Source organism: Triticum aestivum, chromosome 6B, assembly GCF_018294505.1.
Source record: "Triticum aestivum cultivar Chinese Spring chromosome 6B, IWGSC CS RefSeq v2.1, whole genome shotgun sequence".
In the NCBI taxonomy this organism is placed as follows: Eukaryota; Viridiplantae; Streptophyta; class Magnoliopsida; order Poales; family Poaceae; genus Triticum; species Triticum aestivum.
In genome coordinates this window covers 222,438,390-222,463,276 of record NC_057810.1, presented here as the reverse complement: position 1 = coordinate 222,463,276, position 24,887 = coordinate 222,438,390, and the positions used below count along the sequence as shown (strand labels likewise).

Here is a 24,887-nt window from a genome sequence, read left to right as displayed (position 1 = left end):
ATCAACTTCATTGGTTTGAGACCAATTGTTGGAGCCAACACCCATAGCCAACACATATGCCTCATCATTGAAACTACAAAGTATATGACAAAAGAAAACTAATCAAGCTATGTCATACGTTTGCATTTATCAACAACAACAAAACAAAACAAAATTATACCTTGTGGGCATTTCATCAAACACGATGTGCGCATCGGCCACCGACGCAACAAATTGCGAATTTTCCGGCGTTTCGGACGGCGTAGGCGCGACCGAACTTGTTGCTGCCTTCTTCTTCCCGCGCCTAGAAACGGCGTCCCCTTTCCTCTTCTTTTGGGCCGCGTTCGCCATCGGTCGTTTGGAGGCGGAGCTCCGTGGCTTCATGGTGGGCGGCGGCGTGACGCCACCCTGCGAGTTCGTCCGGGGCAGCACGAAGAGGCCACGCGCGAGACTGGTGTTTGGAGCCGGTGAGGAGCCGACGGTGAAACCGGAGGTCAAGCCCGCGCTAGGGTTTGCGGCAGGGGCGGCGGCGGAGAGGTAGCGGGTGTAGGGAGGGGTTGGGGGATGTCGTTGTGGCCATCCATGGCTGGAGTTCGCCGGTGGCGGCGCCGGGTGGGGTGAAGGCGGGTGCGGGCGAAGAGTTCAGCGGTGGTTTCCCGCTCGCGCGCGTTTTATGTTCTGTCCAGCACACGGTAGCCAGCGCACGATGCAGATTTGTTTGGTGCGCTGAGCCGTTTTCAGCGCGCACACCATTTTCGTGCGTCTGTTGGAGCTGCTCTACCCTGTTGGAGATGCTCTACCCCCCCTCCCCCCCCCCACACACCTCTCTCCCTCTCCTTTGTGGTTGTAATGGCAATGGATCGCTCGTGGTCCATCTCTGAGCATAATGCCAGTGACAAGCGTCGCTTCGATGACGACAGAGAAGAACCGTCGGACCAGATCCGTCACAAAATTGAATTTCACTGCAAGCTCCAAAGGGAGCATGAAGAGGGCGAGCGTGAGAGGTAGGCCTCGGCACCAGCGTGGTAGAAAGAGGAGGACCGCTCGTAAGCGACAAAGACTCCTTCTTGGCCTCCTCAAGGCTGTTGTGATGCGGGTGCTCCTTACCCATGGCCTTCTCATTTCTCAAGCTAGATGATGGTGGATTTTGCAACTCCAGCGACAACTTGTCCAACTTTGACAATAGACCCCAACATTGGCAACAACCCTAGATCCGGTTGAAACAATAGGGAGAAGATCTGTGGCACGCAAGGACGAGGGCACGCGGGTCGTGGCACTGATCCACGCCAAGATTCAAAAACTAGTTTATGTGTATATTTCACCACGTAAGTATCTATTTGCCCGCGGAGAAATCGACTTGCACCATTTGTTTTCAGTCTACTTCATAGTTGGTCCCGTATTTCCAACGTCAGTCGTCCGTTGAGTTTCATGCTCTTTAGTCCCTCAGATCATATCACATACTGTACCTATGTACAAACTGAACTGAGGTGGTATCATTCAGCAACGATCTAGCTTGATGCGCTCCTGAGATGTGGGAGGATGATTTTTAACGTCGCCGGCCGGAGGGTAACCCACGCCTCGCATCACGCCAGCGTCAGGTTCTGCAGCGTCCGCGGCATCGGCGGCATGTCGACGTGCACGACGCCCTCCAGCGCCTGCACGGCCTGCGCCATGGTCGGCCGGTGCGCCTCCTGGTCCTGGATGCACCAGCACGCCACCCTGCACGCCCGCTCCAGCTCCTCCCCCCTCACGTCGCCGCGCAGCCGCGGGTCCGCCACGGCGCCCGCCTCCCCCGCCGCCACCTTCCCCGCGGCCCACACCGGGAAGAACGTCGACACAGGCCGCTCCGCCTCCGCCTCGGCCTCCGTGGCGTCGCTGCCTTCATCGCCGCTGTCCCTCCCGCCACCGCCGCCGGAGCTGTCGGTGTTGCGTCGGCCCGAGATGAGCTCGAAGAGCACCATCCCGAAGCTGTACACGTCCGCCTTGGCGCTGATGGGCAGCCCAGAGATCCACTCCGGCGCCAGGTACCCGATGGTGCCCCGCATCGTCGTCAGGGCGCGGCTGAAGTCCCTCCCCACCAGCTTCGCCATCCCGAAGTCGGCGAGCTTCACACACAGGTCCTTGTCCAGCAGTATGTTCTCCGGCTTTACGTCGCAGTGTATGATGCACTCGCGGCAGCCGTCGTGCAGGTACGCCAGCCCTCTGGCGACGCCGAGCATGATGCCGTAGCGGTCGCGCCAGCTCGGGCACGAGCCGCCGCTGCCCTTGAAGAGGTAGCCCTCGAGGGAGCCGTTGGGCATGTACTCGTAGACGAGCAGCTTCTCGTCGGCCGACGAGCAGAAGCCCAGGAGCCGGACGAGGTTGACGTGCTGGATGCGCCCGAGCGTGTTCACCTCCGTCCGGAACTGCTTGTCCCCCTGCCGGGGACCTTCCAGCTTCTTGACCGCCACCTCGGTGACGGTGTCCCCGCTCTTCAGGACGCCGCGGTACACGGAGCCGAAGCCTCCGCCGCCGAGCCGGTCCGAGAAGTTCTTGGTGGCTGCGCGGAGGTCGCCGTAGCTGTACACGGCCAAGGAGGAGCCCGCCTCGTTCGCCATGCTGTCCAGCCGAGGCCGACGCCTCCTCCTTGAAAGGAGGAACCAGGCCAGCAGCGCCGATGCGATCAATGCCGCTGCCACACACGCCAACACGATTCCGACGACAAGCTGCAGTGGTAGCCCCCCTTCGTTCTTCTCGTTTGCTCTGCTCAAATCTTGCAGCCCTGATTCTGAAAGCCGGAGATACAGGTCCGACGACCCCGAGGCCCCAGAGCCGTCGGCGTAAAGCTGCTGAAGGTTGCGGAACTCGCCGTGCCAGACGGCGCACCGGCCGCCGCCGGAGAAGGTGTAGGCCTGGCAAGAGCAGTTGTCGAGGCAAGCCGACTCGCACTCTGTTTTGCTCTGGGCGCCCACGGCGAGCGAGTCATCGGGGAGCTTAACGTTGGGCAGCGCCAGGAACCCGTCCGTGGACGTGGACGTGGAGGACGACCCGTTGCCGTTGCGCGCGCACGCGAGCGACGAGTTCCGACGGCACCCGCCGGTCCAGTCGCTGAGCGCCCAGTCCTGCTCCGACGCCGGCACGAACCCGGGCGGGCACCGGCAGGACGGCTGGCTCCTCTGGTCGCAGACGCCGAAGGCGCCGCAGACGGCGTACGCGTCGCACTGCACGGTGGGCGCGGCCCAGATGAACTGCCAGCGCTGGCTGGCGGGCACCCAGATGTACTGCTTCGCCTGCCCCGTCCCCTCGAACACCTGGCGCGTGATCGTCGCGTTGTCGTAGAGCGCCCAGCTGAGCCGCCGGTAAGCCGGCGTCTCGACGTAGGTCTGGTTGAAGAGCACGTTGTTGACGGCCTCCGGCACGAGCGCGAAGACGCGGCCCGTCCAGACGCCGCTCCGCCAGTACACCCGCGTCCGGTTCCAGAAGTAGAAGAACTCGCTGGTGCCGTTGCGGTCCACGGTGTTGCTGAACATGCCCGGCGCGGGGTCCTCGGCGTTCCGCCACGACGTGAGCCCCTGGTACTCGCCGGTGAGCTTGTTCTCCCCGAGCCACGCCCCCGGCACCAGCGTGTCCGTCGGGTGGTCGAAGCTCTGCCAGAGCACGTTGGAGGAGTTGCCGCCGCCAAGGAGGACCAGGTTGCCGTCGTCGCGGATCACCGCAGTGTTGTTGTTGTTCGACATGTTCGATCTCGACGACGACCACACGACGCCCTCGCTGGCGCCGACGAGCTCGAGGCTGCCGTCGTCGGCGGACACCCGGAGCTCGGCGGAGTCGGCGCTGGACAGGGGGCTCGCGCGGTTGGCGACCCAGATGACGGTCTGGACGGGGATGTTCTTGTACCATACGCCTGTTGGAAATCCACCCTCAGGATCGATCACATCAAATCACCATGAACACATGCACACAAAACTAATAGTCAAGGGTGCGTCTCGCACCCTCTAATTTTTTTTATTGCTTTTCTGTTTTCTCTTTTCTCTGTTACAAAACTCACGCAACACCCCGTGCATATATACACGCAGGGACGCCTTAGCTAGCCGGACACAAATCCTATTTGAACGCCAACTCCAAATACCATATGCGCCAAAGCTAGCTCTACCCGGACTCGCAAAGGCCCATACTTTCCTACTTACACCGGCCACGCTGATCGCACTTAATACTAATCCTAACAGGACTCAAACATGACTATACGTATTGGTAATCTCAAACTTGCCTAATTAATACTAACTATTTGGATTACCTAACAATCACTCCTTAATCCAAACATCCGACTTTTTACTCGATAGACACACAGACGATCACCTCTTCATCTTGTCACGCTGGTTGCTTCCGGTGACGCAACTTACCGGACCGCAACATCTCTCTTCTTGCAACGATGATCACCACTTTATCATCATCTTTTTCTTTGCCGATATGTAAACTGAAACCAACGATTACCGGACTACCAGCCACGCTGCCACATCTTAGCGTGTTACATGCAGACTAAACACATAGCCTCATGCAGGAACTCGGCTTAACTGGTGCGCTTCCATATTCACGTTGATCTTCATCTTCTCGTCGGTTGCTTGTGCACGGGGAGACACACCTATTCACCCGCCACAACTTCAATCTTTCTCATTGTCGCCGATGCCACATCTTATCAAACGACACCTCCTGTCCAACGGCAACACAACTCGCCATATACGTGCAACTCATCTCCACCGTACATGAACTCGCCGGAACTCCACGACCACGAACGGAAACGCAAGGCACACATTCCTTTTTCCGCCCGCGCTCGCTTACAATTCTCCTCCGCCAGTGACGCATCTCAACTGCAGCAGAAGATTCACACACCCGAGCTCTTGGACGCACCTTACAAGAACTCATGTGCACACCTTGATGACGGCTCACAACTTCGCCATCTCCACCTTACACCCTCCAACGATGATCTCGATGATTTTCTCGGTGTCGCAACTTCGGCACCTCCATAACCATCAACGATCACGAACGCCTTGCCGACGACAGCCTTGTCGCCCTCCTCCAGGTCATTCCGCAGAACGACAATCACTTGTCGCCTCGCTTACGACAGTGTCCTCACCACCTTTTCGTTGTCGCTCCACCGAACGACTATATGGCCCGCCCCGAGGCGCTAGCAGATCGCCACCCCGGGGCAAGCGCAGCTTCACCTCGACCTTGCTCTGATACCAATTGTTGGAAACTCGCCCACAGGGTCGATCACATCAAATCACGATGAACACACGCACCCAAAACTGATAGCCAAGGGTGCGTCTCGCACCCTCTAATTTTTCTCTTTATTGCTTTTCTGTTTTCTATTTTCTCTGTTACAAAACTCACGCAACACCCCGTGCATATATACACGCAGGGACGCCTTAGCTAGCCGGACACAAATCCTATTTGAACGCCAACTCCAAATACCATATGCGCCAAAGCTAGCTCTACCCGGACTCGCAAAGGCCCATACTTTCCTACTTATACCGGCCACGCTGATCGCACTTAATACTAATCCTAACAGGACTCAAACATGACTATACGTACTGGTAATCTCAAACTTGCCTAATTAATACTAACTGTTTGGATTACCTAACAACGCCGAGGTAGAACCGGCCGGAGCTGCCGGGGCTGAAGAGCCCGGCCTCGAACTTGCCCTGCGCCGAGACCACCGTGTCGTTGCCCGGCAGCGGCCTCCGCACCGATACAGCGTCCGTCTCCGCCGCCGCCGCCGCTACCGAGCAGGAATGAGCGCAGCAGAGCGCAACGACCGCGAAAGCGGCGACCGTCGGCGACATGTTTTCTCTCAGGTGAATTGAATTCTCGATCAGGAGGAGAGATGGATGGCGACCGAGAGCGAGTGACACGTAGGCAGTTGCTGTCGCGTTTGCACGCAGCTATATGCTGTCGCGTACTGGGCGCCCGATAATCCGTGCACACATAGCCACTATTTTCCCTCGCGACCGACCAAAACGGCACATTGTCACCTCCCACAAATGTAAAATGTCAATGGGAAAAGGTAAAAAGGCTGCACGGTTGGTGTTGAGCCGGTCCGTGGCTTTTCCCGAGCTGGAGGGAGCAGGACAGGAGTCTTCCACGGTGACGTACGTGGAAACAGACTTGTCACCTTTGGGCAAAATTTCGTGTTTTGACCCTTTTTCGCTATAAATTCACGATCTGTCCCCGGTTCCGAAATTTTTCGAGATTTGACCCATTTTCCTACCGCCAGCGGCCCTGGCGGTAGGGTTGGACAGCCTACCCCTAGAGACGCTGGCGATATGGTAGTAATCCACGTCAGCACGCGGAGACGCCCGCCGTCCCCCTCCATCACACCCTACCGCCAGGGTCCTGACGGTAGGTTTAGACTGGCGACCGCGAGGCCCCCTGGCGGTAGGATCCGGTCAGTTATTTCAACCGAGACCCCGCGCCCCTCCCCCTCCCCCGTGGTTTGGTTCATCTTTTCTTCCCCAAACTCGCCCCTCTCTCTCCCTCTCTCATCTCCTCTACTCTTCCCCTCGAATCTTAACCTTTTTTCATCGTTTTTGCGGATCGAGATGGCCCCGAAGAGAGAAACGTAAGCTCCTTCGATCCCTCCAATTAGTTTTTGCAAACTTGCTTTCGATTCGACGCATTTTTTCCTTCAAACCCCTCATATTTTGAACTTAAGATTGTTTTAGCTTGGTTGTTTTAGCTTGATTGTAGTTGTAGTTCTTAGTTCTTTAGTAAGTAGTGGTATGATTGTAGTTCTTAGTTCTTAGTTCTTAGTTCTTTAGTAAGCATGTTAATATGATTCAAGTAGTGGATTTGGTTGGAGTAAATATGATATGGTATGGTTTTGCATTTGACACATCTTGATATATGTATTTTATTTATTTGATCCATATGTTTAGGTCTGCAACAGTGGCGCAACCATCGCCCCTTCATCTCCAACACGACCCGTCCGGCTTGCCACTTTCGTACGTGTACGAGTCCTGCCCCGAGCTTCTGCTGCCGGTGACCGCTTTTTCAGACGAGTTCCTACAGGAGACGAGGGCAGTGCGGTGGCACGAGAGGGCAGAACGGATCTCCGATGATAAAAAATGTTGGGCGCAGAGCGTGAAGGAGTGGAAGAGAGTGATTGCAGAGATGGAGGGAGATCCAACTATCTCCGAAGAACGCCGGGAATGGAACATTGAAGTTGCCAAGCAGCGCTCCAACTGGGAGCTGCGCAATTTGGGCCGGAGGATCTACTTCGAGAGCAATGCGGAGGAGAGAGCCATGATGCCGCCCCCAAGTGCATCGGCGTTCGATATCATCAACTGGGCAAGGGCGGAGGCGAAAACTCCAGCGGGCAAGGCAAGGTGGGACTGCTTGAACGGTCGGATGCCGACCAGCTTTCCGCCTCCGCCTGAGCCGGTGGATCCGCTGCCGTATCTGTCTCCACGGCCATGCCTAACATACGGGGGGGGGGGGATTTGTCCGCCCCATAAACATGTCGATTGCATATGTATCTCTGTTTTAGTAGGGGTTGTCAAACTATGTGGACAAGTTTGCTATTTGCTATTTCCTACTTATGAATCTATTATGTGTAAACTGTTTGATAATTGCTATGTGGAACCATCCTTATTATGTGAGCTCATATTTTGCTATTTGTGATGTGAAACTTGTGACAAAACAAACTATGTGAAACCATTTGTTGGCTTTCTTTGTGAGCTCATATTTTGCTATCTTTGTGAAACTATGTGATAAAACTTTACAAAAGAAACAATCACAAAAAAAATGTGAGCTCATATTTTAGGGTCTATATTGTTTTTGAAAAGAAGCAAAAATTAAACTTATAAACCATAAAACAAAGGACCCTACCGTCAAGGACCCTGGCGGTAGGACGAACGTACCTACCACCAGTGCACCTCGATATTTCGTTACAGAAACGTTAGGAGGCAAAACCCCAGCCACACCTTACCGCCACGGGATCCGGTGGTAGGGTTAGATGCTACCACCGGGGTCCATGGCGGTAGGCTACTTGTCCACGTCAGCTCGAGCAAACGGCGGCCGTCGCCCTCCGTCCCACCCTACCACCATGGACCCTGGCGATAGCATGTCTAACCCTACCGCCAGATCCCGTGACGGTAGCGAAAAGATCAGATCTCGAAAATTTTCAAAACCGGGGTCAGATCCTGTATTTGTATCGAAAAAGGGTCAAAACATGAAATTTTGCCTCACCTTTGCTTGCACCACGGCTGCTCGTCGGGTTGGCTGCATCCCCCTTAATTTCCTCCTCGCTTTCGTGCACGGTCCGAACTAGTGTATTAAATAAAGGAAAAGAAAGTGCAGCAGATTTTCGTAACAAAAAGCAGGAGAAATTTGGTTTTGGTTACCATCTCTAGTGGCCGTGGCCGTGGCCGTGCGTTCAAACCGTCGTCCGGCTCTACGGCAGGCAGACGTGAAAAGAATAGATCTCCTGCAACAAAACAAAAGCAGACCCATCAAATCATGGATGGAACGGTACTGTATGCGTCGATGCGTGTGGGTCTTTCTTTTCTTCTTCAGGCTCGTTGACAGGAACTTGCTACGGTTTTCGTGGTATTCTACGAATATAGCTGGCCGTTGCCGTGGCAAAATTTCGTGTTTTGACTTTTTTTAAAGTTAATCAAGATCTGACCTTAGTTTGTAAAATTTTTGGAATCTAACCTTTTTGCTACCGCCAGGGTCCATACCGATAGGGTGTAATAGCCTACCGCCAGAGACCTTGACGGTAGGAAAATTCCTACTGTCAAATAGGCTGGCGGTAGCCTGTACAACCCTACCCCTAAGGTGCCCAACGGCACTGTGTTCCATACTTAGAAAAATTTCTTGATAGGATGTACAATCCTTACCGCCAGGGACCTTAGCGGTAGGATGTTATACCCTACCGTCATCGACCTTGGCGGTAGCAAAAGAGTTAGATCCCGAATTTTTTATAAAACATGATTAGATCTCGATATAAGTTTTGAAAAATGATCAAAACATGAAATTTAGCCGCCAGAAGTGCTTTGTGGTTCCGATTTAGAAATTACGTACCTTTGGAACCATCTCTGTATTCTTTCCCAACTGCTGATTCGATGACAAGTTCAGTAGGTGGGTCAGCATCCACGTAATGACGACTGCGTCATTGATCGTGTTACAACGTCCATCCTACGAGTGCAAGCAATCATAGTGCGACATCAAGATTTATAAACAGCTCTCGGTTCATGTCATCCGCTCCTCGAAGCAATGACTACGGGTGACCGGTCTTCTAGCAGTTTCCGTACTGTTGTGATTTTGTATATTACTACAAGGGTTGGATGCGCTTTGCTGTGTCGTTGGTGTTATTGAGATTTTTTTTAAAAAAATACACATTTTGTTTAAAATATAAGATGTATTTTAAAAAAAAGTCCAACCTTTTTAAGTTTGATCTAATTCATGGAGAAACATATCAAAATTCGTAATATCAAATTGGTGTTATTAGATTAATCATGAAATGAAATTTCATAATTTTTTGGCTTAATATTATGGATGTCGATATTTTTCTCTAAACTTGGTTAAAGTTTTAAAAAATGACTTTCCATAATATCGACCAGGAAATTTTGAAACTGATGGAATATTTAGTTTGGCGGATGGGGGACACGATGGTGTGTGTTTTATATTTATTTATAATGCGGTTATTCGTGGGCCTTTCATGATATGATTATGTGTTATGCGCTAATCAACTCATACTTTTGTGGGTAAATTTCTACGTCGGTGGCTACATGTACTATATTGGTGCTATAGTATCATCACATGGTGGTGCTTCTTTTTTCTAGGTGGTAAGAGGGTGCACGGGGTTGATATGTTTTTCTAACCGGTTGGTGTTGGTTGATTTGAAAAATCGTTGGCCTGATCAAAAGCATAAACCAAATTCAAAATCGAATATCTCAATAAATAAAAGAGCTTCAAAATTAGGGAATATGGCGAATTAAAATAATTAAATGGGAGAGCACCTTGAGAAATTATTCACCCGGTCGAAATCAGGTGACCAAGTTCTATACTGAAGACCCCAATCAATTGTGAGGACTTAAAAATTAGGAAACATGGTGTATATATATAAAAGAATTGAATGAGAGCTTTGAGAAATTATTGACTTGGTCAAAATCGGGTGACCCAATTCCAATTGGACAACTCAATTGATTGTGAGGTCTTTTACCCCTAGGGAGCTTAGTCATATAGTAGATAGGGCATCTCGACGCCCTCAAACCGTCCACAACCGTTCGGACCATGTGGTACGGATGTGTTTTGTCATCCAACACGGTCATGTATTGGTTTGTTCGGTGGTTCAGACGTATTTTCCCCCATAAACCGGAGACAAACTGGGGGTCAAGGCTTTGCACGCGTCCGGACCGCCGCCACATCCATGTCTGACTAACCCTGCCCACCAAACAACCTCACCTGTCTCTCCCATGTTTCCATTCGATGCACGCGCCGCTTCCCGCGCCGCATCAATGTCGGCCTAGGGCACGCAGCGACCGACATTATTGCTGTGTGATGTGACCGGACGGAAGGGTGGCGCTGACCACGTGGCCTCTCGGGAACCGCCGCTTCAATGCGGGCGCAGCTTCCCAAGGAACCAACTCCGGTCACTGCGCCGCATTGAAGCGGTTGACCGCCCGTTCGCATGACCTGGCCGAGGCTATAAGCCGTGCTCCAGCGCCGTCCTGTTGGGGAACGCGGTAATTTCAAAAAATGTCCTATGATCACGCAAGATCTATCTATGTGATGCATAGAAACGAGAGGGGAGAGTGTGTCCACGTACCCTCGTAGCCCGAAAGCGGAAGCGTTACGACAACGCAGTTGATGTAGTCGTACGTCTTCACGATCCGACCGATCTTAGCACCGAACGTATGACACCTCCGCGATCAGCACACGTTCAGCTCGGGGACGTCCCTCGTACTCTTGATACAGTTGAGGCCGAGGGAGAGTTTTGTCAGCACGATGCCCTGGTGACGGTGATGATGAAGTTACGGCGCAGGGCTTCGCCTAAGCACTACGACGATATGACCGAGGTGTGTAACTGTGGAGGGGGGCACCGCACACGGCTAAACAGTGTCAACTTATGTGTCCTAGGGTGCCCCCTGCCACCGTATATAAAGGAGCAAGGGGGGAGGCCGGCCGGCCCTTGGGCGCGCCAAGGAGGGGAGGAGTCCTCCTCCTAGTAGGAGTAGGACTCCCCTTTTCCTAATCCAACTAGGAGGGGGAAGGGGAAAGGAAGGAGAGGGAGAGGGAGAGGGAGAGGGAAAGAGGGGCTGCGCCCCCCTCCCCTAGTCCAATTCGGACTCCCCTTGGGGCACCTCCTGGGCTGCTGCCCTCTCTCCCCCCTAAGGCCCACCAAGGCCCAATACTTCCCCGGGGGCTTCCGGTAACCCCTCCGGCACTCTGGTTTTCTCTGAAATCACCCGGAACACTTCCAGTGTCCGAATGTAGCTGTCCAATATATCAATATTTATGTATCGACCATTTCGAGACTCCTCGTCATGTCCGTGATCACATCCGGGACTCCGAACTAGCTTCGGTACATCAAAACACATAAACTCATAATACCAATCGTCATCGAACGTTAAGCGTGCGGACCCTACGGGTTCGAGAACTATGTATACATGACCGAGACACGTCTCCGGTCAATAACCAATAGCGGAACTTGGACGCTCATATTGGTTCCTACATATTCTACGAAGATCTTTATCGGTCAAACCGCATAACAACATATGTTGTTCCCTTTGTCATCGGTATGTTACTTGCCCGAGATTCAATCATCGGTATCTCAATACCTAGTTCAATCTCGTTACTGACAAGTCTCTTTACTCATTCCATAATACTTCATCGTGCAACTAACTCATTAGCTACAATGCTTGCAAGGCTTATAGTGATCAGTATTACCGAGAGGGCCCAGAGATACCTCTCCGAAACACGGAGTGACAAATCCCAATCTCGATCTATGCCAACCCAACAAACACCTTCGGAGACACCTGTAGAGCACCTTTATAATCACCCTTTTACGTTGTGACGTTTGGTAGCACACAAAGTGTTCCTCCGGTATTTGGGAGTTGCATAATCTCATAGTCAGAGGAACTTGTATAAGTCATGACGAAAGCAGTAGCAATGAAACTAACACGATCATAGTGCTAAACTAACGGATGGATCATGTCCATCACATCATTCTCCTAATGATGTTATCCCATTCATCAAATGAAAACACATGTCTATGTTAGGAAACTTAACCATCTTTGATTAACGAGCTAGTCAAGTAGAGGCATACTAGGGACTATATGTTTTTCTCTATGTATTCACACATGTACTAAGTTTCCGGTTAATACAATCCTAGCATGAATAATAAACATTTATCATGAATTAAGGAAATAAATAATAACTTTACTATTGCCTCTAGGGCATATTTCCTTCAGTCTCCCACTTGCACTAGAGTCAATAATCTAGATTACATAGTAATGATTCTAACACCCATGGAGCTTTGGTGCTGATCATGTTTTGCTCGTGAGAGAGGCTTAGTCAACGGGTCTGCAACATTCAGATCCGTGTGTATCTTGCAAATCTCTATGCCCCTTTCGACACTTGATGACGGATGGAATTGAAGGATCTCTTGACGTGCTTGGTTCTCTTGTGAAATTTGGATTCCTTTGCCAAGGCAATTGCACCAGTATTTTCACAAAAGATTTTCATTGGACCCGATGCACTAGGTATGACACCTAGATCGGATATGAACTCCTTAATCCAAACACCTTCATTCGCTACTTCCGAAGTAGCAATGTACTCTGCTTCACACGTAGATCCTGCCACGACGCTCTGCTTGGAACTACACCAACTGACAGCTCCTCCATTCAATAAAAATACGTATCTGGTTTGCGACTTAGAGTCATCTGGATCAGTAACAAAGCTTGCATCGACGTAACCATTTACGACGAACTCTTTTTCACCTCCATAAATGAGAAACATATCCTTAGTCCTTTTCAGGTATTTCAGGATGTTCTTGGCCGCTGTCCAGTGCTCCACTCCGGGATTACTTTGGTACCTCCCTGCTATGCTAATAGCAAGACATACATCAGGTCTGGTACACAACATTGCATACATGATAGAACCTATGGCTGAAGCATAGGGAATGACTTTCATTTTCTCTCTATCTTCTGCGGTGGTCGGGCTTTGAGTCTGACTCAACTTCAGACCTTGTAACATAGGCAAGAACCCTTTCTTTGACTGATCCATTTTGAACTTCTTCAAAACTTTATCGAGGTGTGTGCTTTGTGAAAGTCCAATTAAGCGTCTTGATCTATCTCTATAGATCTTGATGCCCAATATGTAAGCAGCTTCTCCAAGGTCTTTCATAGAAAAACTCTTATTCAGGTATCCCTTTATGCTATCCAGAAATTCTATATCATTTCCAATCAACAATGTGTCATCTACATGTAAGATCAGAAATGCTACAGAGCTCCCACTCACTTTGTTGTAAATACAGGCTTCTCCAAAAGTCTGTATAAAACCATATGCTTTGATCACACTATCAAAGCGTTTATTCCAACTCTGAGAGGCTTGCACCAGTCCATAAATGGATCGCTAGAGCTTGCACACTTTGCTAGCACCTTTTGGATCGATAAAACCTTCCGATTGCATCATATACAACTCTTCTTCCAGAAATCCATTCAGGAATGCAGTTTTGACATCCATTTGCCAAATTTCATAATCATAAAATGCAGCAATTGCTAACATGATTCAGACAGACTTAAGCATAGCTACGGGTGAGAAAGTCTCATCGTAGTCAACTCCTTGAACTTGTCGAAAACCTTTCGTAACAAGTCGAGCTTTGTAAACAGTAACATTACCGTCTGTGTCGGTCTTCTTCTTAAAGATCCACTTATTTTCTATGGCTTGCCAATCATCGGGCAAGTCCACCAAAGCCCACACTTTGTTCTCATACATGGATCCCATCTCAGATTGTTGGGTTCTACGGTAGGGTGCGTCGACTGCAAATTAAATTTTTTCCTACGCGCAGAACAACAGGAACATGCTACGGGAGATGGATCACAGTTCATTACCACTAGACGCGCAGTGCCGTGCAGCGGAAGAAGAGTTGGGGCAGCACGTCTGCGTGGATCATCTCCTCCTCGTCTGATCTCCCTCGAACAGTCGGTCGTCTGATCACACGTACAAGTTCGCCAGAGCGGCACAAGTGCACCGCCTCTAACGGTATCCGCGCGTGCAGGAGGAACATCGTGCGGCGGACTGCTAGGTCCGATCACACAGTAGGCGACGAGTGGAGGTGGCTATTCTCAACACATGCAAACTAGTCGCAGCGCCGAAGCGATCAGCCGCATAAGTGTGCCGCACCTCCACTTTATATAGGCGTTTGTCGTAGGCTCAACACTTGGGCCTCGCACGGACCCTAAAGCCCAAAGTCTACCCGGTCATGTTCCTAGTCCAGTTCGGATCACATCCGACCAGTGTCCTACGAACCGACCTCGTAGGTTCCTTCCCTTAAGTGCACGACCCCTTAGGTTCAAGTCGGCTTGGTCGCAATTCGGATCACCTCTGACCTACACGGTTGGTAGTGGCCTCTAGCAAGGCATGCTGACCACCAAGCATACTATGAAGCTGGTTAGGCGAACCTGTACAGTGTGTCACACTTCTGTTCCCTTTGCCTCACGATATATGTTGTCGGGCTCAAGGCGAGACTGTCATCCTTGTGCTAGCCCGACCTCTTTCTCGTTCCAGTGATACCGACCACAATCCGGATTATCTCATAATCCTTGTCGCATGGCCATGCTTCTCTTGGTCGGATCACACGAGGGGCCCAGAGTATATCTCTCCTGATCGGAGGGGCAAATCCCATCTTGCTCGACCACGTCTCGCAGCATGGGTCTGGACAGGCCCGAAACCTACCTTTGTAACTACCCTATCATGGAGTAGCGTTTGGTCGGCCCAAAGCAAGTCTGCCACCATCCCGAGTACATGCGTCAGCTCAGGTCTTAGGACATAGAACGTATGTTGTACTAGAGACTCACAGATGACATATCACTGCGTCTCATAGTTGGGTCTGTCTAACTCGGACCTTATCTCAACTCGGATCCGACTACATTGAATCCGACCAGACCTTTCCAAGTCCATATTATCCGGTTAGCATCCAATGCTCCATGGCTAGTGAGACCAAGCCATCGACCGTGTCATATGCTAGTCTAGTTGGCTGCGCATCCACACAGCCCTTTCGACTAGGGACCTTTTAGGACAGTCATCATACAATGCATAGTCCCGCAAACAAGTCACGTACTTGCTGATACACATCATTGATAATGTCCAAGGACTATCTTTATTCATAAACACATAGGAAATATCATCATACATGATTGCCTCTAGGGCATATCTCCAACACAGATTTCATGCCCTCAAGCCATTTTGGGGAATCTGGGCTCATCATCGCTTCCTCATAGTTCGTAGGTTCATCATGGTCTAGTAACACGACTTCCAGAACAGGATTACCGTACCACTCTGGTGCGGATCTTACTCTGGAAGACCTATGAGGTTTGGTAGTAACTTGATCTGAAGCTTCATGATCATCATCATTAGTTTCCTCACTAATTGGTGTAGGAATCACTAGAACTGATTTCTGTGATGAATGATGACCCACAAGTATAGGGGATCTATCGTAGTCCTTTCGATAAGTAAGAGTGTTGAACCCAACGAGGAGCAGAAGGAAATGACAAGCGGTTTTCAGTAAGGTATTCTCTGCAAGCACTGAAATTGTAGGTAATAGATAGTTTTGTGATAAGATAATTTGTAACGGGTAACAAGCAATGAAAGTAAATAAGGTGCAGCAAGGTGGCCCAATCCTTTTTGTAGCAAAGGACAAGCCTGGACAATTTCTTATAATGAGAAAAGCGCTCCCGAAGACACATGGGAGTTATCGTCAAGCTAGTTTCATCACGCTCATATGATTCACGTTCGGTACTTTGATAATTTGATATGTGGGTGGACCGGTGCTTGGGTACTGCCCTTTCTTGGACAAGCATCCCACTTATGATTAACCCCTATTGCAAGCATCCGCAACTACAAAAGAAGTATTAAGGTAAACCTAACCATAGCATGAAACTAGTGGATCCAAATCAGCCCCTTACGAAGCAACGCATAAACTAGGGTTTAAGCTTCTGTCACTCTAGCAACCCATCATCTACTTATTACTTCCCAATGCCTTCCTCTAGGCCCAAATAATGGTAAAGTTTCATGTAGTCGACGTTCACATAACACCACTAGAGGAGAGACAACATACATCTCATCAAAATATCGAATGAATACCAAATTCACATGACTACTAATAGCAAGACATCACTCATGTCCTCAGGAACAAACGTAACTACTCACAAAGCATATTCATGTTCATAATCAACTACAAGGAGTAATCAACACTACTAGCAACCCACAGGTACCAATTTGTGGTTTTGATACAAGATTGGATACAAGAGATGAACTAGGGTTTTGAGAGTAGATGGTGCTGGTGAAGATGTTGATGGAGATTGACCCCCTCCCGATGAGAGGATCGTTGGTGATGACGATGGTGATGATTTCCCCCTCCCAGAGGGAAGTTTCCCCGACAGAACAGCTCCGCCGGAGCCCTAGATTGGTTCCGCCAAGGTTCCGCCTCGTGGCGGCGGAGTTTCGTCCCGTAAGCTTGCCTTTGATTTTTTCCAGGGTAAAAGCCTTCATATAGCAGAAGATGGGCACCGGAGGCCACCAAGGGGCCCAGGAGACAGGGGCGCGCCCAGTAGGGGGCGCGCCCCCACCCTCCTGGCCAGGGTGTGGGCCCCCTCTGGTATTTTCTTCGCTCAATAATTCTTATTAATTCCAAAAATGACTTCCGTGGAGTTTCAAAATTTTTGGAGGTGTGCAGAATAGGTTTCCAATATTTGCTCCTTTTCCAGCCAGAATCCCAGCTGCCAGCATTCTCCCTCTTCATGATAAACCTTGTAAAATAAGAGAGAATAGCCACAAGTATTGTGACATAATGTGTAATAACAACCCATAATGCAATAAATATTGATATAAAAGCATGATGCAAAATGGACGTATCAACTCCCCCAAGCTTAGACCTCGCTTGTCCTCAAGCGGAAGCCGAAAACGAAAAATATGTCCACATGTTTAGAGATAGAGGTGTCGACAAAAATAAAATACAGACATGAGTGCATCATGATCATTCTTATAACAACATATATATATATATATATATATATATATATATATTGCCGTATGATTTCTTATGCTCAAGTAACAATCTATTCACAATGTCAAGTATGGAACATAAACTTTATTGAGAACTAGCAAACTATAATCTCAGTCATTGAAGCAATTGCAATTTATCACAACATCAGAAAGAGTCAAGAATAGCACTTTTCAGCAAGTCCACATACTCAACTATCACATAGTCTTCTACAATTGCTAACACTCACGCAATACTTATGGTTATGAAGTTTTAATCGGACACTGAGAAAGATAGGGGCTTATTGTTTCGCCTCCCAACGTATTCTTTGGGTGATGTCAACAATAATAGTTCATGCTAACTTACATCCAATTGGATATATATATATATATATATATATATCAGGATCTTTCCAACACGAGGTGCTTGCCAAAGGATAGAATGAAAAAGGGAAAGGTGAAGATCACCTTGACTCTTGCATAGCTTAAAAGACGTAAAGTAAAAGATAGGCCCTTCGCAGAGGGAAGCAGAGGTTGTCATGTGCTTTTAGGGTTGGATGCACAAAATCTTAATGCAAAAGAACGTCACTTTATATTGCCACTTGTGATATGAACCTTTATTATGCAGTCCGTCGCTTTTATTACTTCCATATCACACAATCGTATAAAGCTTATTTTCTCTACACTAATAAGTCATACATATTTAGAGAGCAATTTTTATTGCTTGCAACATGACAACTTACTTGAAGGATCTTACTCAATCCATAGGTAGGTATGGTGGACTCTCATGGCAAAAACTGGGTTTAAGGATATTTGGAAGCACAAGTAGTATCTCTACTTGGTGCACGTAATTTGGCTAGCATGAGGGGGAAAGGCAAGCTCAACATGTTAGGAAGATCCATGACAATATACTTTAACTGAGATGTGAGAAAACATAAACCATTACGTTGTCTTCCTTGTCCAACATCAACTCTTTAGCATGTCATAATTTAATGAGTGCTCACAATCATAAAAGATGTCCAAGATAGTATATTTATATGTGAAAACCTCTCTTTCTTTATTACTTCCTATTAATTGCAACGATGACCAAAACTATGTTTGCCAACTCTCAACAACTTTTAAGCCTCATACTCTTTATACGTGAAATAATTACTATCCATAAGATCAATATGAACTCTTTTATTCTTTTTATTCTTTCTATTTTCTCAAGATCATAGCAAGATAGCAAAGCCCTTGACTCAACACTAATCTTTATTATATAGCTCACGGACTCGATTACATAAAGAGATCACAAAGCAAAACCCAAAACTAATTCATACCAAAACTTCAATCTACTAGATCAAGATATTACTAAAAGGATCGAACTAAGTAAAAGGTAAAGATAGGAGTGTGATGGTGATATGATACCGGGGCACCTCCCCCATGCTTGGCAGTTGCCAAGGGGAGTGCCCATACCCATGTGATTATGTCCTCGGAGGTGATGATGATGGTGGATAATCACACATCGAGCATAAAAGCTCCTCCAACTTGCGGATAATGCCCTTGAGTCCGACGATATGATCCTTCAACAAAATATTTTCCTGTGTGAGATACTTGTTTTGTATGCGAGCTCGCTCAATCATCTTGAAAGCTTCAATCTCAGTTGGAGTAAAGAGGTTAGGTAGAGGTTGAGGGATGTCTTCTTCTTCCACCGCTGGAGCTTGATCCTCCATTGCCTTCTTGATCCCTTCATCCTTGTTGATCTCCTCCGACTCTTCTCTTTTCAGCTCTATCTTCAATAGCCAAGCATCCTTGTCTTCATTGTTGAAGGAGGGTGACGTCATGATGCTCTAGATCTGCCAGAAAAACAGCTCGAAAAAAAAACAGAGGATTTTTGCGTGATACGGTGGTCAAAACCTTCGGGAGATTATATAATGAATTTTTACCGACCAAGATAAGTAACATGCAAGAAAACGAAGTTCGGGAGGCACACGAGGTGCCCACGAGACAGGGGGCGCGCCCAGTAGGGGTGGGCGCGCCCTCCACCCTCGTGGAGGCCTCATGTCCTTCCGGATTACTTCTTGCTTCCCAAAATTCTTAAATATTCCAAAACGGAGGAAAATTGCCATTAGAATTGTTTTGGAGTCGGCTTACTTACCGTACCACATACCTATTCCTTTTCGGAGTCTGAAACATTCTGGAAAGTGTCCTTTATGTATTCCTCCGGGGTTACGGTCTCAATAATATTAGTTTCAACATTTATAGGATTACCTGAGATATAATGTTTAATTCTTTGACCGTTCACCACCCTCGGACTTGTGCCTTCAAAGTTGTTGATTTTTATGGCACTGGAACGATAGACCTCCTCGATAATGTAAGGATCTTCCCACTTAGAGAGAAGTTTTCCTGCAAAAAATCTTAAAGGAGAGTTGAATAGCAACACATAATCACCTACGTTAAATTCTCGCTTTTGTATTATTTTGTCATGCCATCTTTTAACTTTTTCTTTGAACAGTTTGGCATTCTCATAGGCTTGGGTTCTCCATTCATCAAGTGAGCTAATATCAAATAACCTATTCTCACCAGCAAGTTTTAAGTCATAGTTGAGCTCTTTAATAGCCCAATATGCTTTATGTTCAAGTTCGAGAGGTAAGTGACATGCTTTTCCATAAACCATCTTATACGGAGACATGCCCATATGATTTTTCTATGCAGTTCTATAGGCCCATAATGCATCATCAAGTTTCTTGGACCAATTCTTTCTAGATCTATTCACAGTCTTTTGCAAAATTAATTTGAGTTCTCTATTGCTCAACTCTACTTGACCACTAGACTGCGGGTGATAAGGAGATGTAATTCTATGGTTAACATCATACTTAGCAAGCATTTTACGAAAAGCACCATGAATAAAATGTGAACCACCATCAGTCATGAGATATCTAGGGACTCCAAACCTCGGAAAAATAACTTCTTTAAGCATCTTAATAGAGGTGTTATGATCAACACTACTAGTTGGAATAGCTTCTACCCACTTAGTAACATAATCAACAACAACTAAAATATGTGTATACCCGTTAGAGGAAGGAAAAGGTCCCATATAATCAAAGCCCCAAACATCAAATGGTTCAATAACAAGTGAATAATTCATAGGCATTTCTTGACGTCTACTAATATTACTAATTCTTTGACATTCATCACAAGACAAGACAAACTTACGGGCATCTTTGAAGAGAGTAGGCCAATAAAAACCGGATTGCAATACCTTATACGCAGTTCTATCTCCAGCGTGGTGTCCTCCATAAGCTTCGGAGTGACACTTGCATAGTATGTGTTACTGTTCATGCTCAGGTACACAAAGTCTAATAACACCATCTACTCCTTCTTTATAAAGGTGTGGGTCATCCCAGAAGTAATGTCTTAAATCATAGAAAACCTTTTTCTTTTGTTGGTATGTGAAACTAGGTGGTATAAATTTAGCAACAATGTAATTAGCATAATCAGCATACCATGGAGCAGTACGAGAAGCATTTATGATAGCTAATTGTTCATCAGAAAAGCTATCATCAATAGGTAGTGGGTCATCAAGAACATTCTCTAACCTAGACAAGTTGTCTACAACGGGGTTCTCAGCTCCCTTTCTATCAATAATATGCAAATCAAATTCTTGGAGCAAGAGAACCCATCTAATAAGTGTAGGTTTAGCATCTTTATTTTCCATAAGATATTTAATAGCAGCATGATCAGTGTGAACAATTACTTTAGAATCAACAATATAAGGTCTGAACTTATCACAAGCAAATACAACTGCTAAAAATTATTTTTCAGTAGTATCATAATTTCTCTGAGCACTGTCTAGAGTTTTACTCGCATATTGTATAACATTTAATTTCTTATCAACTCTTTGCCCTAGAACAACACCTATAGCATAATCACTAGCATCACACATATTTTCAATAGGTAAATTCCAATCAGGTGGCTAAACAATAGGTGTAGTGATCAAAGCTTTCTTAAGTATTTCAAATGCTTCTACACAATCATCATCAAAGACAAAAGGAATATCTTTTTGCAATAAATTAGTCAGAGGCCTAGAGATTTTAGAAAAGTCCTTAATGAACCTCCTATAAAAACCGGCATGACCTAGGAAATTATTATACCTTTTATGTCCTTGGTACATGGCATCTTTTCAATAGCATCAACTTTAGCTTTATCAACTTCAATACCTCTTTCAGAAATTTTATGCCCCAAGACAATGCCTTCATTAACCATAAAGTGGCACTTTTCCCAATTCATGACGAGATTAGTGTCTTCACATCTCTGCAAAACTCGATCAAGGTTGCTCAAGCAATTATCAAAAGAGGATCCATAAACGGAGAAGTCATCCATGAATACCTCACAAATTTTTTCACAAAAGTCAGAGAATATAGCGATCATGCATCTTTGAAAGGTAGCAGGTGAAAGTGCGTTATATCGACTAGAGGGGGGGGTGAATAGGCGATCTTTATGAATTCTTCACTAAGGAATTTGCCGGTGAGGAAATTCCTAAATGAAGAACTACTTGCAGCCGAATAAGTACTCAAAAGTAAACACAGCAGAACACAAGCAAAGTCATCATGATGAAATGAAGACAAGCATAGAGTACAGAAAGCGTAAGCACAGGATAACACAGAAAGAAGACAGACAGACTGAAGAAATTGAACTGAGGAAATTAAGAAAGTCTTCAGTCAAAGTCTTCAAACAGATATGAACAAGCACACAACAACAGAACTGAGGAAATGAAAGAGTTGAGGAAATAGAACCAGTAAGCTCGGTGAAGACAATGATTTGGTAGACCAGTTCCAACTGTTGTCTCAGTTGTACGTCTGGTTGGAGCGGCTGAGTATTTAAACTCGAGGACACACAGTCCTCACCGTATTCTCCTTGATCTAAGGTCACACAGACCTTGCCCAATCACTCGTGGTAAGTCTTCAGGTGACTTCCAAACCTTCACAGACTAGGTCACTCAGCGATCTACAATTCCTCTTGGATGCTCTGGACCATGACGCCTAACCGTCTGGAAGAAGCACAGTCTTCAAAGGTAACAAGCGTCGGATCCACGCAGGATCAATCTCTTCAGTGATGCTCAATCACTTTGGGTTTGTAGGTGTTGGGTTTGGGTTTTCCTCACTTGATGATTTTTGCTCAAAGTCCTCAGAGGATGGGATGCTCTCAAATGACAAGTGTCAGTTTCTCTCGGAGTAGCCAACCAGCTAGTGGTTGTAGGGGGCGGCTATTTATAGCCTAGGGAGCAGCCCGACATGATAAGACATAAATGCCCTTCAATGATATGACCATTAGGTGGGTAGATATTTTGGGACAGCTGGCGCATAGCACAACAACGGTCGGAATTTTGGCTCTCAAATTCCTCAGGGCTATCATGTTCCTCATTGTGTAGGCAATCTGCACTGGCGAATTCCTAACTCCTCAGTCAGAACAAATTCCTCAGCAACCAGAAGAACTCCGTCTTTGTTACTGAAGAAATTTGACTGAACTGTATAAGATTTCCAATGGCTTCACTCGAAGGGATTGGTAGGTGTAGGATTTTGAGTTGAGCATCACATAGAAATTTTTCCTTAGTATTTCCTCGACCCCCTTTAACAGTACGGTGTTTCCTATGACTCAAGAAAGAGAAAATGAAACTATAAAAACAAAAGTCTTCACGCTTCATGTTCCTCGAATGATTTCCAAGTCTTCAAGGTCACACCAATTTCTTCACTTTCAAAGTCTTCAGAAAGTCTTCAGAAATCCAAAGTCTTCAGTTGAAGAACTTCATTTTTAGGGGTCGACTTTCTCTGTAATTATCAAACTCCTCATAGACTTACAGACCTGTGTACACTCACAAACACATCAGTCCCTTAACCTATAAGTCTTCAATACACCAAAATCACTAAGGGGCACTAGATGCACTTAAAATCTCCCCCTTTTTGGTGATTGATGACAATATAGGTTAAGTTTTCAACGGGGATAAATATATGAAGTGTAAATACTGATGTTGAGGAATTTGATTGCAAGATATAGAAGAACTCCCCCTGAAGATGTGCATAGTGAGGAATTTGCTTTTGAAGCAATGCACACTTGAAGAGTATAATCATGGAGATCTCCCCCTATATCTTGTAATTCATACACGCATTTGACATATAATATGAAGAATTTGAAATGCATGATGAAATATGGTGACTGATGTAATTCAGCATGCGTGCATTGACATTAATGAGGAATAAGCATGCAGAAGAACTCAACAAAAGTATCATGCCACCATAGAGTTTAAGATTACAACTCGATCCAGCAGAGTCATCAAAAGAACGAGAGTTGCAACTTAGAAAAAAAATGCCCATATAAGATAGACCCGCTTGAAGACTAACTCAAATTTCTCCCCCTTTGTCATCAAATGACCAAAAGGGTTGAAAATGAGGACTAACGCCCCTGAAGAATATCATGTAGATTGAGGAGCGCCAACGTTGTTGGGGTCTTGAGTCGTTATAGGGCCTGCCCCAATGTCGTCCAAGTCTTCAAACTCATCCGTGTCGCGTGATGAGGAATATGAACTGGCGACCAAGGAAGGAACCTTGACCTTCTTGAATTTTTCGGTGGAGGAGCAGACCAGTCAAAATCTTCCTTGAAGCCCATCTGCTTCAGATATTCTTCACCATAGAGATGTGACAGAATAGACCAGGTGCAATCAAAAACCTCATGGAGGTAGTAATGGTTTTTCTTCACTGCATTATGTGTAGAAGTCATGTTGTGAAGAATAGAGCCAAACTGACACTTAACCCATTTGTGGTTTCGATCCACCTTCTGGTGAAGACTAAGAAGCAGCTCACGGTCAGTCATCACACGAGGAGCAGTGGCTTGAGGATTCGGCTTCGATGCATTGGCAGCAGAATCATGAGTGGCAGAGTCATCATTGGTGGAATAAGATGCAGCTTTGCAGAACTAACCATCCAATGGACGAATACCTTCATCGATAATAGCTGGTGCCTTGCCCTTCTCATCAGCTGAGGAATATGTCCGCTTGAGGACTTCAATCGGGGGCAAGTAGCTGAGGTGATTCTGAAAGTCAGCTTTGTAGTTGAGTGAAGACCTTGTTCTGAGGAATCTCATAATCCAAGGAGCATAAGGCTTCAGCTCAAACGGTGAAAGTGCAACATTTGCCAGAGTCCTCATGAAGAAATCATGATAATTGATAGGGATGCCATGCATGATGTTGAATAGCATATTCTTCATCATGCCAATAATTTCCTCATCGGATGAGTTGTGGCCTTTGATAGGACTTATAGTCTTCGTCAGAATGCTATAGATGGTTCTTGGCACATATGAAAATTCCTTCACGAGGAATTTGGTCCTTGGGGCTTGACCAGGCTTCAGAGGCTTCATGAGCACTTGCATGTAATGAGCAGTGAGTTCAGGCTCTTCGTACAGACAACGAGCACCTTCAGGTGGAGGGCTGATTGGCAGGGCATGAAGTAATTCAGAGGCCGGTGCCTTATAGTGAGTGTTTTCGGTCATCTAGTCCAACACCCAAGAGTTGATATCATCAGCATCACCTGTGATGTGCAGCGTTGCGTAGAACTGAAGAATAAGTTCTTCATTCCAATCAACTATGTCTGAGCAAAAGTTGAGCAAGCTTGCATCATGAAGCATACTGAGGACTT

The 24,887-nt window shown here is 47.0% G+C and overlaps 1 protein-coding gene across 1 annotated transcript; it reads right to left on the bottom strand.

The window, feature by feature from the left end:
• Positions 1 to 1,250: 1,250 nt before the first annotated feature.
• Positions 1,251 to 6,586, bottom strand: LOC123133999 (G-type lectin S-receptor-like serine/threonine-protein kinase At2g19130). Its single transcript, XM_044553369.1, has 2 exons — positions 5,603 to 6,586; positions 1,251 to 3,862 (listed from the first exon to the last, which is right to left on the bottom strand). The coding sequence occupies exons 1-2, from the start codon at positions 5,796 to 5,798 to the stop codon at positions 1,563 to 1,565; spliced, it is 2,496 nt and encodes an 831-aa protein (XP_044409304.1). The 5' UTR covers positions 5,799 to 6,586; the 3' UTR covers positions 1,251 to 1,562.
• Between the last annotated feature and the right edge of the window lie 18,301 nt (positions 6,587 to 24,887).